The sequence below is a fragment of the Otolemur garnettii genome, unplaced genomic scaffold (genome assembly GCF_000181295.1).
Source record: "Otolemur garnettii isolate 467f Iridium unplaced genomic scaffold, OtoGar3 scaffold00155, whole genome shotgun sequence".
Classification (NCBI taxonomy): domain Eukaryota; kingdom Metazoa; phylum Chordata; class Mammalia; order Primates; family Galagidae; genus Otolemur; species Otolemur garnettii.
Window position 1 is genome coordinate 1997234 of NW_003852550.1, and position 16095 is coordinate 2013328.

At 37.1% G+C, this 16095-nt stretch overlaps 1 protein-coding gene across 1 annotated transcript in view; it reads right to left on the reverse strand.

Moving 5' to 3' along the window:
- Nucleotides 1-2332, reverse strand: part of PSMD10 (proteasome 26S subunit, non-ATPase 10) — a 7147-nt gene extending 4815 nt beyond the window's left edge. Inside the window, exons 1-2 of the mRNA XM_003799730.3 lie at nt 2216-2332; nt 1-93 (exon numbers count right to left, since the gene is read on the reverse strand). Coding sequence (XP_003799778.1) covers nt 1-93; nt 2216-2329 — 207 coding nt within the window. The 5' untranslated portion in view covers nt 2330-2332. The remainder of the gene's footprint in view (nt 94-2215) is intronic.
- Between the last annotated feature and the right edge of the window lie 13763 nt (nt 2333-16095).

Consider the following 16095-nt stretch of genomic DNA (forward strand, 5'->3'; position numbering starts at 1 on the left):
TTTATCATTCACCGGCACACCAAGTTGCAACAAGAATTCAACAATTTCTGTATGTCCAGCTGAGCATGCCCAGTGCAAGGCAGTTCTGCTGTCCTACATGGGAAAAAGAGAATCAAGAAGAGAAATGTTCTTGAAGAGACAGAACTAAGGCAAAAAAGCAGAAGAAAATAACGTTGGTGCTGGCAACCCAATAGTTTCAAAAAAAGAAATGGAGAGCAATGGATCTTCAGGTAGGTAACCTTAAACTATATTACTAACTAATAGTATAGAGAGACCAAGCTTTTAGTAACATGGGAAGAATAACATCGATGAACCTAAACAATTCTGGGCAGAATACGATGATGAAAATAGTAAAGCAAGAAACAGATTTCAATGCTTTGGCAGATATAGAGCTTTGGCTGTTCACTATTATGTTATATATATACTTTTGTTATGTCAAACACTGTGCTGGGATTTTTAACATGCATTGTTTCATTTAATCCCTATCATTCCATACAGTGGTTATTACCCCTATTTTATAGAAGAGGAAATTAAGAATCCTCTGGGTAAGCAACTAGTAAATGGTGCAGTTGGGGTACAAACCCTATCTGACTTTGAAATCTCTACTCCACAATGACTTTAAGTTGGATGTTCTGGAAAGAACACGTGAATCTTATTAGGGAAGCAATGTTCATAAAACTAGTTGAATCTATGTAAGCATTTAGAAAACATACCACAAAAAAATCAGGGAACAACAAAATTATTATTTATAAAAAGCAATAAGCCAGTGGTCGTATTTCTCAAAGGAAATCCCTATTTGCGGTGACTGCTATATTTCTTAGTCGGCACTAATATGAAATATTCAATAATTTAGTGATAGGAACGTTTAATACTTTAAAACTGTATTAGAAAAAATTTCAAACACATCAAAATAGAGGGACTATAATTGAAACCCACATGCCTATCACCTAGATTTAACAATAAATATTGTCATATTTGCTTCATCTTTTTTTTTCCTTGCAGAAGTTTTTTTTTAAAAATCCTAAATATCATGACTTTTCACACCTGAATATTTCATTTTTTAAATGTTTTTTATGTAACTATTAGATCACTGTCACACCTATTAAAATTAACACTAATTATTTTATGAAATCTAATACTAATCTAATATTTAGATTTCTCAAATTGCCCTCCAAATGTGTTTTTGCAGTTGGTTTGCTTAAATCAGTAACGAAACAAAGTTCACAAATGGCATCTGGCTGTGTTTCTTAAATTTCTTGATCTTGAATACCTCCCTCCCATTATAAGTCATTGATTGGGCTGAAGAATGGTTAAATCTTACATGGAGTATTATTAAATCTTAACATGAATTATTACATTTTAATTTAAATTATTAAATGTTATCAGACCATAATGAAGGTAAAAGCCGTTTTCAGGTTGAATAATAAGGGAAAGTTCCAGAAAAGGGAAATCTGTATCCCGATTTCAAATTCTCTTCCAAAAGACACAAAATTAATTATAGGATATTGCCACAGTGCCCCTCAAACAGAAAGCAACATATAAATATTTGTGGGTTTACTGAGGGTACCATGAATCTTTTGAGCTGGAAAGCAGAAACACTTCCCAGCGTCCATTCACTTTTGTTTGCCTCTGCTCAGAATGGCTTTTATTCCCTCAAAGAAACCCTACTCGTCCTTCAATTCTTTGCAAAAACTTTTCCGATTACCGGCCTTAGATCCTCCTATTACGTGTTCTAAAAGCCCCGTGTAAACTTTTCTCCCGAGTATTAACTACGGAATTTGTAATCTGACATCTTTTTTCGTGATTACTTTATCGTCTGCTTCTTTCCCTCAGCCGTAACCCCAGCTCCTAGCAAACCGCCCGGCCCAGAAGTGGCGTTCAGTTACACGTGTTTCACTGAATAGACTTTCTAGTAAAGATAAAGAAATCCATATTAAAAGCCTTCCTCCTCACGGATTGAGCGTTCCTAAGAAAAGCGGCAGACGTTCTAGAAATATCCAAAATTCAGAGAGCTAAAGGCCGGGCCAAAAAATATATTTACACATAATTGAGGTCTGCGGGAGTAGCTTCTACAGTTCTCCAGAGTGAACCCGGGAGACTGCCGGGGCGGGAATCTGCCCCTCACACAATTGACCTTCGCTTGGGCCAGGCCCGGGAAGCCACGTAGGGTTTCGTCGAGGCGGCCGGCTACGGAAAGGCCCTAGCGCTGCTTTACCTGGTCAGTTCTAGTAGCCAGGGATTTATCGGCCAGGATTCTCTCCTTCAACTCCTCCAGCTTCCCGCTGTAGGCCAGATTGCAGACGGTCAGGTTCGACACACACCCCTCCATTTCGCTTTCCCAGAATCTCTGAGAGCGCGCGCAATGCCCGCCTCACGTCCTCGGATCCGGCTGCCAGTCAAAAGAGCAGGCAGAACTCCACCAATCACCGAGCTTCCTGGTCCCCTTTTCTTTTTCCCATCGCGCAGCGCCTCTGGGAGTTGAAGTTTGAGGGTAGTTCCGGACAGGGAGGCGCCTTTTCCGCCCTCCCAGACTCAGCCCCTAGCAGCTAGGAACTACAAATCCCAGATTTCCTTGCGCCCATCCGTAGTCAAGTTGCCGGTGGAATTGGCCCAGGATGACAGCTGGAGAATGGAGTCAGGTACGGAAAGCGGCTTCGAGTGGAACTTTGTGTGAGAGCCGGGGTGGGTGGTCTCAGTTGAGTCATTGAGTCGACCACACGAAACGGGTGCGGGGGCAGGGCAAGAGAATTATGGGAGGCTAAAGGTCCTGTCTCCTGGGGTCCCTGACTTGCAGTGGCAGGCGGAAGGGACAACAGTTGGAGCTGTGTACTCCCTCCTAAGCTTGAACCAGTGTCTGTGGCTACCCTCCCCCTCCTTGTCACTGTCCTGTAAGTGGAAAGAAGTAGGGGTTAATTACTCTGACATCTCAGCGGCGCGGCATCAGGGTAGGGTTCTGCCACAGCAGTGATAGCATATGACACCATACTAAGGTGATGTGCCAGGGTGATGCCAAAGGCAGCGTGTGATGCTGTGGGAGCTACTTGATATCCAAGAGACCTTGGCGAGTAGGTAACCTGGTGGCATCACAACTTGATGCGGGTTATCTTAGGGATACCAGGATGTGATGTTGTCACTTTAATATCATGATTTTAATGATGACATGGGGGCTTTACCGAAACTATTAAGCTAATTGTTTCTTTTTATGGAAATCCCAAATGGTGCAATAGCAGAAGCGATGCAAGGCTTGTCCTTTATAGGGCCTATCCAGAAGGGCATTATTCCAAAACTAAGTAATGTTAAGAATACATACAAGAAAGAGACTGAAGGTGTTTATGTGTATTCTGTTATGAATAGGGCTTGGCAAACTTTCTGTAAAGAGCCAGACAGTAAATATTTTAGGCGTTGCGGGCCAAAAGGCAAAATTGAGAATATTTTGTAGGTACTTATATGACAAGAAGGAAAACAAATTTCAACAAATTTGTGAAGAAATTCAAAATATAAGAATAATAATTGAGTACCTTTTGTAATACAGGACTACTAATGAGAAGAATGGAATTATTTTGGGGGCATAACATTTTGATTAGTTGGGGCTCAATTAGCCCAGTTTCCCCTACCATTTTCTTTGTATTTGAACAGCTTTATTGAGATACATTTGACATGTTCTAAAATTTATCTATTTCAAGTGCATAATTAAATGATTTTTAGCAACGTTACTCAGTAGAGCTGCCATCGCCATAAACCAATAAGATCCCTCATGCCTATTTACGGTTAGTCCCCATTTCCACTCCCAACCCCAGACAACCACTAACCTGGTCTTTTATCTCTATAAATTTACCTACTTTGGACATTTCATGTGAATGAAATCATGTAACATGTGGTCTTTTGTGTGTAGCTTCTTTACTTAGCATATTTTTTAAGGTTCTTCCTTATTGTAGTGTGTGTCAGTACTTTGTTTTTTTTTTTTTGCCGAATAGCATTCTACTTTCTGGATGTAACACATTTTTTTTTCTATTTACTCACCAGCTGATAGACAGGTGGGTTGTTTCCAACTTTGGCTATTGTGACTAGTACTGGTAACAACATTTGTATGCAAGTCTTTTTATGGACATAGGCTTTCATTTCTCTTTGGTAGATACCTAATAAGGGTGGAATTACTGGATTGGAGGGAAATATATATGTTAAACTTCTTCATAAACTGCAAAATTGTTTTTACGAAGTGGTAGCACTGGCTCGGGGCCTGTAGCTCAGCAGCTAGGGTGCCAGCCACATACCCCGGAGCTGGCGGGTTTGAATCCAGCCCCGGCCTGCCAAGCAACAATGACAACTGCAACCAAAAAATAGCCAAATGTCGTGGCAGGTGACTGTAGTCCCAGCTACTTGGGAGGCTGAGGCAAGAGAATCGCTTAAGCCCAAGAGTTGGAGGTTGCTGTGAGCTGTGACACCATGGCACTCTACCCAGGGCAGGTCTCAAAAACCAACAAAAACAAAACAATAACCAAAAACAAAGTGGTAGCACTATTTTGCATTTCCACTAGTAATGTATGTAATGTTCCTGTTTCTCCATGCTTGCCAACATTTTTTATTTACTGTATTTTTTGATGATAGCCATTCTAAGGGATGTGAAGTGATACTGTGATTTTAATTTGCAATTCCTTAATAACTGATGTCAGTGAGCATCTTTTCATGAGTTTATTAGCCATTTGTGTATATTCTTCAATAAAGTGTCCGTTGTATTTTTTTTTCTATTTTTAAGTGGGCTTTTTTGTCTTTTTGTTGTTCAGTTATAAGGATTATTTATAGGTGTATATAGTATCTTCTAGATGCAATCTCTGTCAGATATATGATATGTACATATTTTCTCCCAGTTTTTTGCTTGTCTTTTCCTTTTCTGAATGGTGCCTTTTAAAGTAAAAAGTGCATTTTGACGAGGTCAAACTTTTCAGTTTTTTTCTTTTCTGGACCATGCTTTTAGTGTTGTACCTAAGAAGCCTTTGCCTAATCTAAGGTTTCAGTGATTTTTTTCCCTATGTTTTCTTCTAAAAGTTTTGTTGTTTGATCTCTTAAATTTTAGTTTATTTCAAGTTAAATTTTCTGTATGATGTGAAGCGAAGGACTAAGTTCATCTTTTTCCATGTGGATATCCAAATCGTCCCATCACCGCTTGCTGAATCTCGTGTCTTTAACATCGTGCTTGCTTGCTATATTTGTCACAACGAATAAAGCCACACTGGTATATTACTATTCACTATACCCCACACTTCATTCCAAGTTTACTAGTTTATCTCTGGATGGCATTCCATCCCGGATGCCACATTATATTTAGTCATTGTGTCTCCTTAGCTTGTTTTGGCATGTGGCAATTTTTCAGACATTTTTCGTTTTGATGACCTTGATAGTTTTAAGGAATACTGGTCAGGTATTTTGTAGAAAATCCCTCGGTTTGAGTTTGTCTGATGTGTTTTTCATGGTTAGAGTGGAGTTATATTTTTGGATGGGAGTCTACAGGGGTGCAATGGCATTCTCATCATATACTATCAAGAGTACTTGGGCATATGATTTTAATTGAGCATAGCATTGCTTGGGATAGAATTCTATTAGGTTCTTCTCCTAATACTGCCTTTTAGCATGTCACTACATTGCAGATTAATCACTTCCAATTGAAAGTTTGCTCAAATACAGTTAAATGGGTTTGGGAATATGGAAATATCCTTTGTACTTGCCTCAAAGTCCAAAAACCACTACTGGGACTGTAGTATACACACACATATATACTATATATTTACATATACATACACACATGGTGCAAATTTGTGTGGCTATAGAGATACTGTCTCTTGTTTTAACTATTTTTTTTTTAAACTCAGCTTTCTTGTGGTATAATTTGCACACAGCAAATCCTATTCTTTTTGGGTGGAAAGTTCAACGTGCTTGGGCAAATACATACTGTTTCGTAACCACCAGTGCAATCAAGATATAGAATATTTTTGTCACTCCCCAGAGTTCTCTCATGCTCCTTTGTGATCACTTCTCTCCCCCTACTCCCACCCTCGACAACTGTTGAATTTATTTCTGACTTGTAGTTTTGCTATTTTTAAGTGTACAATTTAATGATTATAAGTAGTTATATACTTGTGTTACCATCCCATTTTGGGGTTAAACCATTTCCATCACCCCAGAAGGAACCTCATGCCTATTTTCAGGCCTCCCCATTTCTACCCTCAGCCCTATGTAACTACTAACATATTTTGTCTCAATAGGTTTTCATTTTCTAGATATTTAATATAAATAGAATAATAGAGTATGTGGCCTTTTATATCTGTTTTTTTTTTTTCACTTAGCATAAGGTTTTCAGGGTTTACCCATGTTGTAGCATGCATCAGTATTTCATTGCTTTTTATGGCTGAATACTGTTCCATTTTATGGACATAATAGATTTTGTTTATCCTTTCATCCGTTTATGGGCATTTGTACTATCACCTTTCAGTTATTATGAATAAAAATGCTATAAACATTCATGTACGAGTTTCTGGGCAAAGATAATTTCGTTTATCTTGGATATTTATCTAGGAGTGGACCTGCTGGATTATATGATAACTCTACATTTAATTTTGAGGAACTTACAGGTTGTTTACCAAAGTCTCTGTACCATTTTGCCTACCCACCAGCAGTTGTGTGAGGGTTCAGATTTCTCCACATCTTTACCAATACATATTATGGTCCATCTTTTTTATTACAGGCATTCTAATGGTTATAAAGTAGTGTCTAGTTTTCCTATTTTGGCTTGTGACAATATGGGAAGTACATAAAGCATCTTTACATTCCTGGTAATTCAAACAGTGTTAATTGTTTATGTGGTGTCACTATAGTATAAGTTTTACATGTAAGCATTGTTTTGTCTTGTAATTTTTGGTTGAACTAATTAAGAAACATTATCCAGTCTGAAGTAAAAGTTAATTTCCAAAGCCATTGAGTGGTCCATAATAGTGGTTGAGGACAATTATTTCAGCCATTTAAAAATGCAAAAATCATTCTTACCTTGCTATCCAAAAACATGAGATGTGTGGAATGTGGCCCCAGCCATAGTTTGCTGATGCCTGGTGTAGAGCAAGAGTGTCCTGTAGTTGCCGGGTGCAAAGGCTCAAGCCTGTAATCCTAGCACTTTGGGAGGCCGAACCAGGTGGATCGCCTGAGCTCAGGAGTTCGATGTAAACAAGAGTGAGATTCCATCTCTAAAAAATAGCTGGGTGTTGTGGCTGGCGCCTGTACTCCCAGCTACTTGGAACACTAAGGCAAGAGGATCGCTTGAGCCCAGGAGTTTGAGGCTGCTGTTAGCTATGACACCATGGCACTCTATTGAGGGTGACAAAGTACGACTCTGTCTCAAAAATAAAAAAAAACAACAAAAAACCCCGAAAGTGCCCTAGATAGTAGGTACTCAATAAATATTTATCCAATTTATTATGGAAGTCTGGTATTCACAAAGGATTGGGTATAGTGCCATTTCACCATAATAATACATCAAGGAACTGGATCTGATTGCTAGAAACAGCTGGGAAAACAACTCCAAGTGCCTCTCCTACTGAGTGACTTGTTTAGGAATCTTCTTTTATAAACAGTATATTGTGTTTTTAGTTTCTTTGGTATCTCATGGTGGTTAACTTTCAATTCTGAGTCCCTTAAGGCCAAGGGTAAGGTACCCTTTGACCTTTTGAAAGCTGCAAGACAAATAAAACTAGAGGAGAATGTCTGTTCTCTTTTGTTGCTGGCCCCAAGTTGTAGGGGAAAGATATGATTGCTGTTTACGTCCATCAAGAGTCAATGTGGCCCTGTTAGTGTCTGACTTTCTTGCTGCTTATACAATTAAATGTTCCTTATTGTTTTTTCCACTGGCCACCTGGATCCTAGATCCTAGAATAAGCCACGCTCATCTTCCTGAATTCAATAATAATTTATAAACAGCTAGCATTTATAGATCTCATATCAAATATTGAGTTGATATCATGTAATCTTCACAACTCTATGACATAAGTACTATTATTCTCCAGCCCCTACCTTTTAAAAAATGAAAAAATAGGCATGAAGAAGTGAAATAACATGTCCAAGGTCATGCAATTTAATGAAGGTTGGAGCTAAAATTGACATCCAGCCTTATTGTACCCCAAAGCCCTAGCATCGAACCACTGCAACATAATGCCAAATATTACTAAAGATGGAATTACATATAAATGCAAACCAGTTAATGCAATACCAATTTCTGTCAGAGTTCTTAGGGCTCTAACTCTACCTATGATTGTGTGACATGAAGTGACATGTTCATACACACACTAAGGCAGCACTATCCCCTAGAACTTTGTGCGATGATGGTAAAGTTCTGTCTCCACTGTTTTAGTATGGTAGCCACTAGCCACATGTGGCTATTGGGCTTGAAATATGTGTAAGAACTAAATTTTTAATTTCATTTAATTTTTATCATTTTAAGTTTAAATAGATTCATGTGGCTAGTGACTATCATTTTGGACAGTGTAGAAAAAGGTAATTTCCCCCCACTTTCTCCTTTCTAACTATCACGAAATATTTTACCCAATACAAATACCCTTCCCATAGTACAACTGAAAATGAATATATCCTATGGCAATTTGAGGACACCCTACATGGGGTGTATATAAATCAATTAACTGGATAATAATCACAGGAACAGGTTCTAGGTTATCCAGCATGAAAATTCTCCCATTCCCACCACTTATTGGATGAAAGTTTGAGCAACTGGTTTGAAAACCCCTTGCAACAGATTTTTCACTGTTTGCAAAAATAATTTATGTGGCCTATTGCCAGCCCATTACATTAGCTAATTGCCTGATTTAAGATGAGATGCTTTAATCTGTGGCTCTAATTCTGTTTTTAATCACATGTTTTGATCTCACTGTTAAATGTCCTTGATATTATGTGTCACTGGCCTACACGTACAGCCTTCCTCGTTTAAAATCTGTTTCTTCTTAAAAGTGGTGTACTATTATAGGCTATTATAATAAAACAGTTTATTTATTTATGCTTTGAGTTTTAGCTTCCATACTCTTGTACCTGAGTTATTTGCTTTATAAGTGGTTTCTCTTTTGAATGTTTTGTTATGAATAATAAAAGACTCATAAGAAGTTGTAAAAATAATACAGAAAGGCTCCATATAATCTTCATCTGGTTTACCTCAATCATTACATAATTGTAATATCAAATGCAAGAAATCGGGTTCAGTGGCTCATGAAAGTGTTAATACTAACACTTTGGGAGGCTGAGGTGAGAGGATCCCTTAAGGCCAGTAATTCGAGACCAGCCTCAGTGAGAACCCCTCTATACAAAAAAAAGTAGAAAAATTAGCTGGGTGTTATGGCAGGCACTTGTAGTTCAAGCTACCATGTTTCCCCCGAAAATAAGACACTGTCTTATATTTCTTTTTTCTCAAGAAGACACACTAGGGCTTATTTTCAGGGGATGTCTTATTTTTTATTAAGTATAATATAACACTCTACATTTATTCAAATACAGTTAAATCATCTTCTGGAACCTGACAGGGGGAGCCGACCTTGTTGGTGGGGCTGGCGCTAGTGATGTGTGAACTCCTTTCCCCTAGCCGTTCGCATGTGTGCGATAGGATGCCTGCTACCTCAGTTACCACATGTGCACTGTGCAAGTGGGACTGGCTTGGAGCAGTGGCAGATAAAAGGTATTCCAGTCTTCCTTACCACTCTGCAGGGAAATGCAGGGCGTGGCTATGCAGATACACTACATAGCTATGCCCATCACTAGGTCTTATTATCAGGGTAGGGCTTATATTTAACATAGAAATCCTGCTAGGGCTTATTTTTTTTTTTGGGTAGGTCTTATTTTCGGGTAAACACAGCACTTGGGAGGCTCAGGCAGGAGGATCGCTTAAGCCCAGGAGTTTGAGGTTGCAGTGAGCTCTTATGATGCCACTATGCTCTAGCCTGGAAAACAGAGCAAGACCCTGTCTTAAAAAAAAATTAAAAACCAGGAAATTGATATTGGAACAATGTGTGGGTATAGTTCTTTGTTATTTTATATTGTGTATAGATTCATTTAACCAGTGCTGCAATCAGTAAATATTCCATTATTTCCTGTGCTACCTTTTTATGGTCTTACCATCCACCTATCTCCACCATTAATAACTTCTAACAAATACTGATTTGTTTTCCTTCTTTGTAATTGTCATTTCATGAGTTTTTATAAATGGAATAATAAAGTACGTGACCTTTTCAACTTTTTTTCATTTAGCATAATGCCCTTGACATGCATTCAGGTTGTTACCAGGAGCTTTTACTACTGAGAAATATTATACAATATAGTTATACCAGAGTTTGTTTATCCATTCATTTGTTGAGGGACTTTTGTTATTTTCAGGTTTGCTTATTACAAATAAAACTGTTGTTAACATTTGAGTATAGGCTTTTGTGTAGAGGTAAATTTTCATCTTTCTGCCGTGAATGCCTAGGAGTGTGATTATAAAGTGGTATCGTAAGCCTATGTTTAGTTTTAAAAGAAACTAACAAATTGACAAACAATTTTTCCAAAGTGGTTGTAGCATTTTGCATTCTCACCAGCAATGTAAGAGAGTTCCATTTTCTCTGCGTCCTTGCCAGCATTTGATATTGTGGTTTTTGTTTTCTGTGTTTTTAGTTTTGGCCATTTTGATAGGTATACAGTGATTTCTTTCTTTCTTTTTTTGTTTTTTTTGTTTTCTTTTTTTTTTTGAGACAGAGTCTCACTATGTCACCCTTGGTAGAGTGCTGTGAAGTCACAGCGCACAGCAACCTCAAACTCTTGGGCTTAAGTGATTCTCTTGCCTCAGCCTCTCAAGTAGCTGGGACTACAGGCGCCTGCTACAATGCCTGGCTATTTTTTTGTTGTTGTTGTAGTTGTCATTGTTGTTTGGCAGGCCCAGGTCAGGTTCGAACCCTCCAGCTCCAGTGTATGTGGCTGGTGCCATAGCTGCTGAGCTACAGGTGCCAAGCCTACAGTGATATCCTATTGTGATTTTATTTGCATTTCTCTAATGGCTAATAATGTTTGATATCTTTTCATGTATTTGTTTTGCCATCCCTATATCTTATTCAATTAAATGTCTTTTCATATCTTTGGCCCATTTTCTAATTGGATTGTTTGTTTTTACTGTTGGGTTTTGAGAGTTCTGTATGTGCTCTAGATACTGAACTATGAGTAATGCTGAAATGAACATAGGAATGCAAATATCTCTTGGAGATCCTAATTTTGATTCTTTTGGATACATACCCAGAAGTGAGATGCTTGGATAATATGGTAGGTCTATTTTTACTTTTTTTGAGGGAATTCCATACTGTTTTCCATTAATAACTATACTATTTTACATCCCCACTAACAGTGCACAAGGGTTCCAATGTCTCCATATGCTTGCCAGCACCTACTATTTTTTGTTTGTTTGTTTGTTTTTGATAATGGCCATCTTCCCAGATGTGAAGTGATACCTCATTGTGGCTTTGATTTGCATTTCCCTGACAATTAGTGATGTTTTCACATATCTGTTAGCCATTTGTATGTCTTCTTTTGGAGAAATGTCTATTCAATTCCTTTGCCCATTTTTAAAATTTAGTTATTTGTTGATTGTTTTGTGTTGTTATCATTTTTTTTTTTTTTTGCTATTAAGTTGTAGGAGTTAAGTAATTTGGATACTGACCCCTTATCAGATGTATGGTTTGAAAATATTTCCTTCTATTGTGTAGGTTGTCTTTCATTCTTTTGAGTGTTTCCTTTGCTGCACAGAAGCTTTTTAGTTTGATATACTACTTGTCTATTTTTGTTTTCATTGCCTATACTTCTGGTGTCATATATAAGAAATAATTGCCAAAACCAACATCATGAAGCTTTTCTGCTATGGTTTCTTCTCAGAATTTTATAGTTTCCAGTCTTATGTTTAAATCTTTAATCCATTTTAAGTTTCTGATATGGTGCAAAATAAGGGTCCAGTTTCATTCTTTCACATGTGGATATATACACTATTACTAGCATCAATGATGAAGAGACTGCCCTTTCCCAATTGAAGACTCTTGGCACCCTGGTCAGAGATCAGTTGACTGTGTAGGGATGGGTTTATTGTCAGGCTCTCTATTCGGTTTCATTGGTCTATATGTCTGCCTTTATACCAGTGCCATACTGTTTTGATAACTGTAGCTTTGCAGTACTCTGAAATTAGTAAGAGTGAGTCCTCCAGTTTTGTTTTTTCTCCAGATTATTTTGTCTATTTGGGGTCCTTTAGATTTCCATATAAATTTTAAGATTTTTTTTTCCATTTCTGTAAAAAATGTCAATGTGATTTTGATAGGGATTGCATTGAATCTGTAGATCACTTTGAATAGTATGGACACTTTAATGATACTAAGTCTTTCAATTCAAAACATGGGCTATCTTCCTACTTGTTTGTGTATTCATTAATTTCTTTCAACAATGTTTTGTAATTTTTAGTGTACTTGTCCTTGTCTTTCTTAGTTAAATTTATTCCTAAGTATTTTATTTTTTTGATGCTGTTATATGTGAGATTGTTTTCTTAATTTCTTTCTCTGATTGTTTATTATTAGCATATCAAAATGCAATTGTTATTTATATGTTGATTTTGTACCCTGCAGCCTTGCTGAACCTGTTTATTAGTTCTAACACTTTTTCGGTATGTGGAATCTTTAGGGTTTTCTACATATAAGAGCATGCCATCTGCAAACAGAAATAATTTTACTTCTTCCTTTCCAATGTGGATGCCTTTTATTTCTTTTTCTTGCCCAATTGCTGTTTTTGCAAGCCATTACAAAACTCACCTATTCTGTATTGCTCTTTCTTGCCTAATTGCCATAGTAGTACTTTCAGTACTATGTTCAATAGAAGTAGTGAGAATGGGCATCTTTGTCTTGTTCCTCATCTTAGATGAAAAGTTTTCAGTTTGCTACCATTATGATGTTAGCTGTGAGCTTTTCATATGTGATCTTTATTATGTTGAGGTAATTTAATTCTATTCATAGTTCTTTGAGTGTTTTTATCACTAAGGGGTATTGAATTTTATTGGATAATTTTTCTTTATTTACTGAGATGTTCATGTGATTTTTTTTTTTTTAAAAAACTTCATTCTTTAAATGTGTATATCACATTGATTAACTTTCATATGTTGAACTAACCTTGCATCCCAGGGATAAATTCCCTTTGTTCATGGTGTTTGATCCTTTTAATGTGCTGTTGAATTAGGTTTGTAATTTTCTAGAGGATTTTTGAATCTGTATTCATCAGGGATATTGGCCTATAGTTTTCTTTTCTTGTAGTATCTTTTTCTGCCTTTGATATCAGGGTAATGCTGGCCTAATAAAATGAGTTTGGAAATGTTCCTTCATCTTAAACTTTTGAAATAGTTTAAGAAATATTAGCATTAATTCTTCCTGAAATGTTTGGTAGACTTCACCAGTAAAGCCATCTGATGTTGGGCTTGTCTTTGTTGAGAAGTTTTTGGTTACTGATTCAGTCTCTTTACTAGTTATATCTATTTAGAGTCTTTATTTTTTCATGATTCAGTTTTCGTAGGTTGTATGTTTCTACACCTTTATCCATTTCTTCTGGGTTACCCAATTTGTTGGCTAATATGTAAATGTTCAGAATAGTTTCTTATACTCTCAAATTTCCATAGCATCAGTTGTGATGTCACTTTCATTTCTCATTTTATTTGTTGAATCTTCTTTTTTCTCAGTTAATCTAGCTATAGTTTTGCCAATTTGTTAATCTTTTAAAAGAAAGCAGCTCTGTGTTTTGTTGTCATTTTTCTTTTCTATTCTCCATTTCATTTATTTCTGCCCTAATCAGAATTACTTCCTAACTTTTTTTAAAATTTCAGATTACTACGAGGCTCCAATTAGGTTACAATGTTTGCATTTGTTAGGTCAAGTCCCTGTTGTAGTTGTGTCTTGCACGCAGGAGGTGTGCTATATACCTTTATATTATAGCCAGTAAGTTGGAGCACACCCATCCCCTCCCTTTTTCCCCCTCCCCTCAGTCTGAATTGAATTGCATTTTTCTCTTGTGTGGGCATGTATTAGATTGTCTGGCTTCATATTAGTATTAAGTACTTTGGATGCTTGCTTTTCAAGCTTGCTTGCTTTTTTTTTTTTTTTTTTGTACTGGCTTCATATTAGTATTAAGTACTTTGGATGCTTGCTTTTCCGTTCCTGTGATACTTTACTAAGAAGAGCATGTTTCAACTCCATCCAGGTTAATACAAAAGATGTAAAGTCTCCATTTTTTATGGTAGAATAGTAATGGTATACATATGTCACAGTTTATTAACTGATTCGTGGGTTGATGACCATTTAGTTCGTTTCCACATCTTGGCAATTGTAAATTGAGCTGTGATAAATAATCTAGTTTAAATGTCTTTATAATAGAATGATTTGTTTTTATTTTTTGGCCGGGGCTTGGTTTGAACCTGCCACCTCCAGCATATGGGGCTGGCGCCCTACCCTTTTGAGCCACAGGTACCGCAGGCACAGAATGATTTTTTTTTCTTTTGGATAGATGCCTAGTAATGGAATTGTGGGATCAAATGGAAGGTCTATTTTGAGTACTCTGAAAATTCTCCAACATTTTTCCAAAGAAGCTGTATTAGTTTGTAGTCCCACCAACAGTGTAAAAGAGTCTCTCTGTCTCCACATAGGTGCCAGCATCTGCAGCTTTGGGACTTTGTGATGTGGGCTAATCTTACTAGGGTTAGGTGATATCTCAGGGTGGTTTTGATTTGCATTTCTCTGATGATTAGGGATGATGAGCATTTTTTCATATGTTTGTTAGCCATTCGTCTGTCTTCCTCAGGAAGGTTCTGTTCATGTATCTTGGCCAGTGATAGATGGGAATGTTTGTTCTTTTGTTGTTGTTGTTGATCGATTTGAGTTCTCTGTAGCTTCTAGTTATCAACCCTTTGTCAGATTTGTAACATGTAAATATCTTTTCCCATTCTGAAGATTGCCTATGTGCTTCAATTGTTGTGTCCTTAGCTGTGCAGAAGCTTTTCCATTTAATTAAGTCCCATTTGTTTATTTTTGTTGTCAAGATTGCCACTGAAGGGGAGTGCCTATGGTTCAAGGAGTAGGGTGCCGGCCCCATATGCCAGAGGTGGTGGGTTCAAACCCACCCCTGGCCAAAAAAAAACAAAAGGCTACTTCTTTAAAAGGACATTTTGGGCGGCACCTGTAGCTCAAAGGAGTAGGGCGCTGGCCCCCTATGCTGGAGGTGGTAGGTTCAAACCCAGCCCTGGCCAAAAAAAAAAAAAAAAAAAAAAAAAAACCTGCAAAAAACAAAACAAAACAAAACAAAAGATTGCCACTGAAGTTTTCTTTATAAAATACTTTCTAATTTTGTTCTTAGTTTATTCTTATTCTTTTCCTTCTCTTTCTCTTTCTTTCTTTTTTTCTTCTTCTGTATAGGTGTGTGCCACCATATCTGGCTAGTTTTTTTTAGTTTTTGTAGAGACAGAGTCTTGCTATGTTGCCAGGCTGGTTTTGAACTCCTGGCCCCAAGCAATCCTCATGCCTCAGCCTCCCAAAGTGCAGGGATTACAGGTGCGCGCGCCACTGCACCCAGCCAATTCTTCTTTTGCTGGTTCCTTAAGGTGTCGAGTTACTTTACTTGAGATCTTCCTTTCTTCTTTATTCTTATTTGGGCCTCTATTCCTATAAGCTTCCCTCTTACTAATACTTGAGTTACATCTAATATAAACGTTTGGGTATGCTGTGTTTTGATTTTGATTATTTTAAGATATTTTTAAATTTCCCTTTTGCTTTCTTCTTTGACCCATTAGTTGTTTAAGGATGTATTATTTAATTTCAATGTATATGTGAATTTCTCAGGTTTCCTTCTGCCATTGATTTTTAGTTTCCTTCTATTGTGTTTAGAAAATATACTTGGTAAGATTTCGATCTTTTGCAATATGTTAAGACATGTTTTGTTACCTAATATGTGATCATTCTGGAGAATGTTCTGTATGTGCTTGAGAAGAATGTATATTCTCTCTTTTTTTTTTTTTTTTTTTTT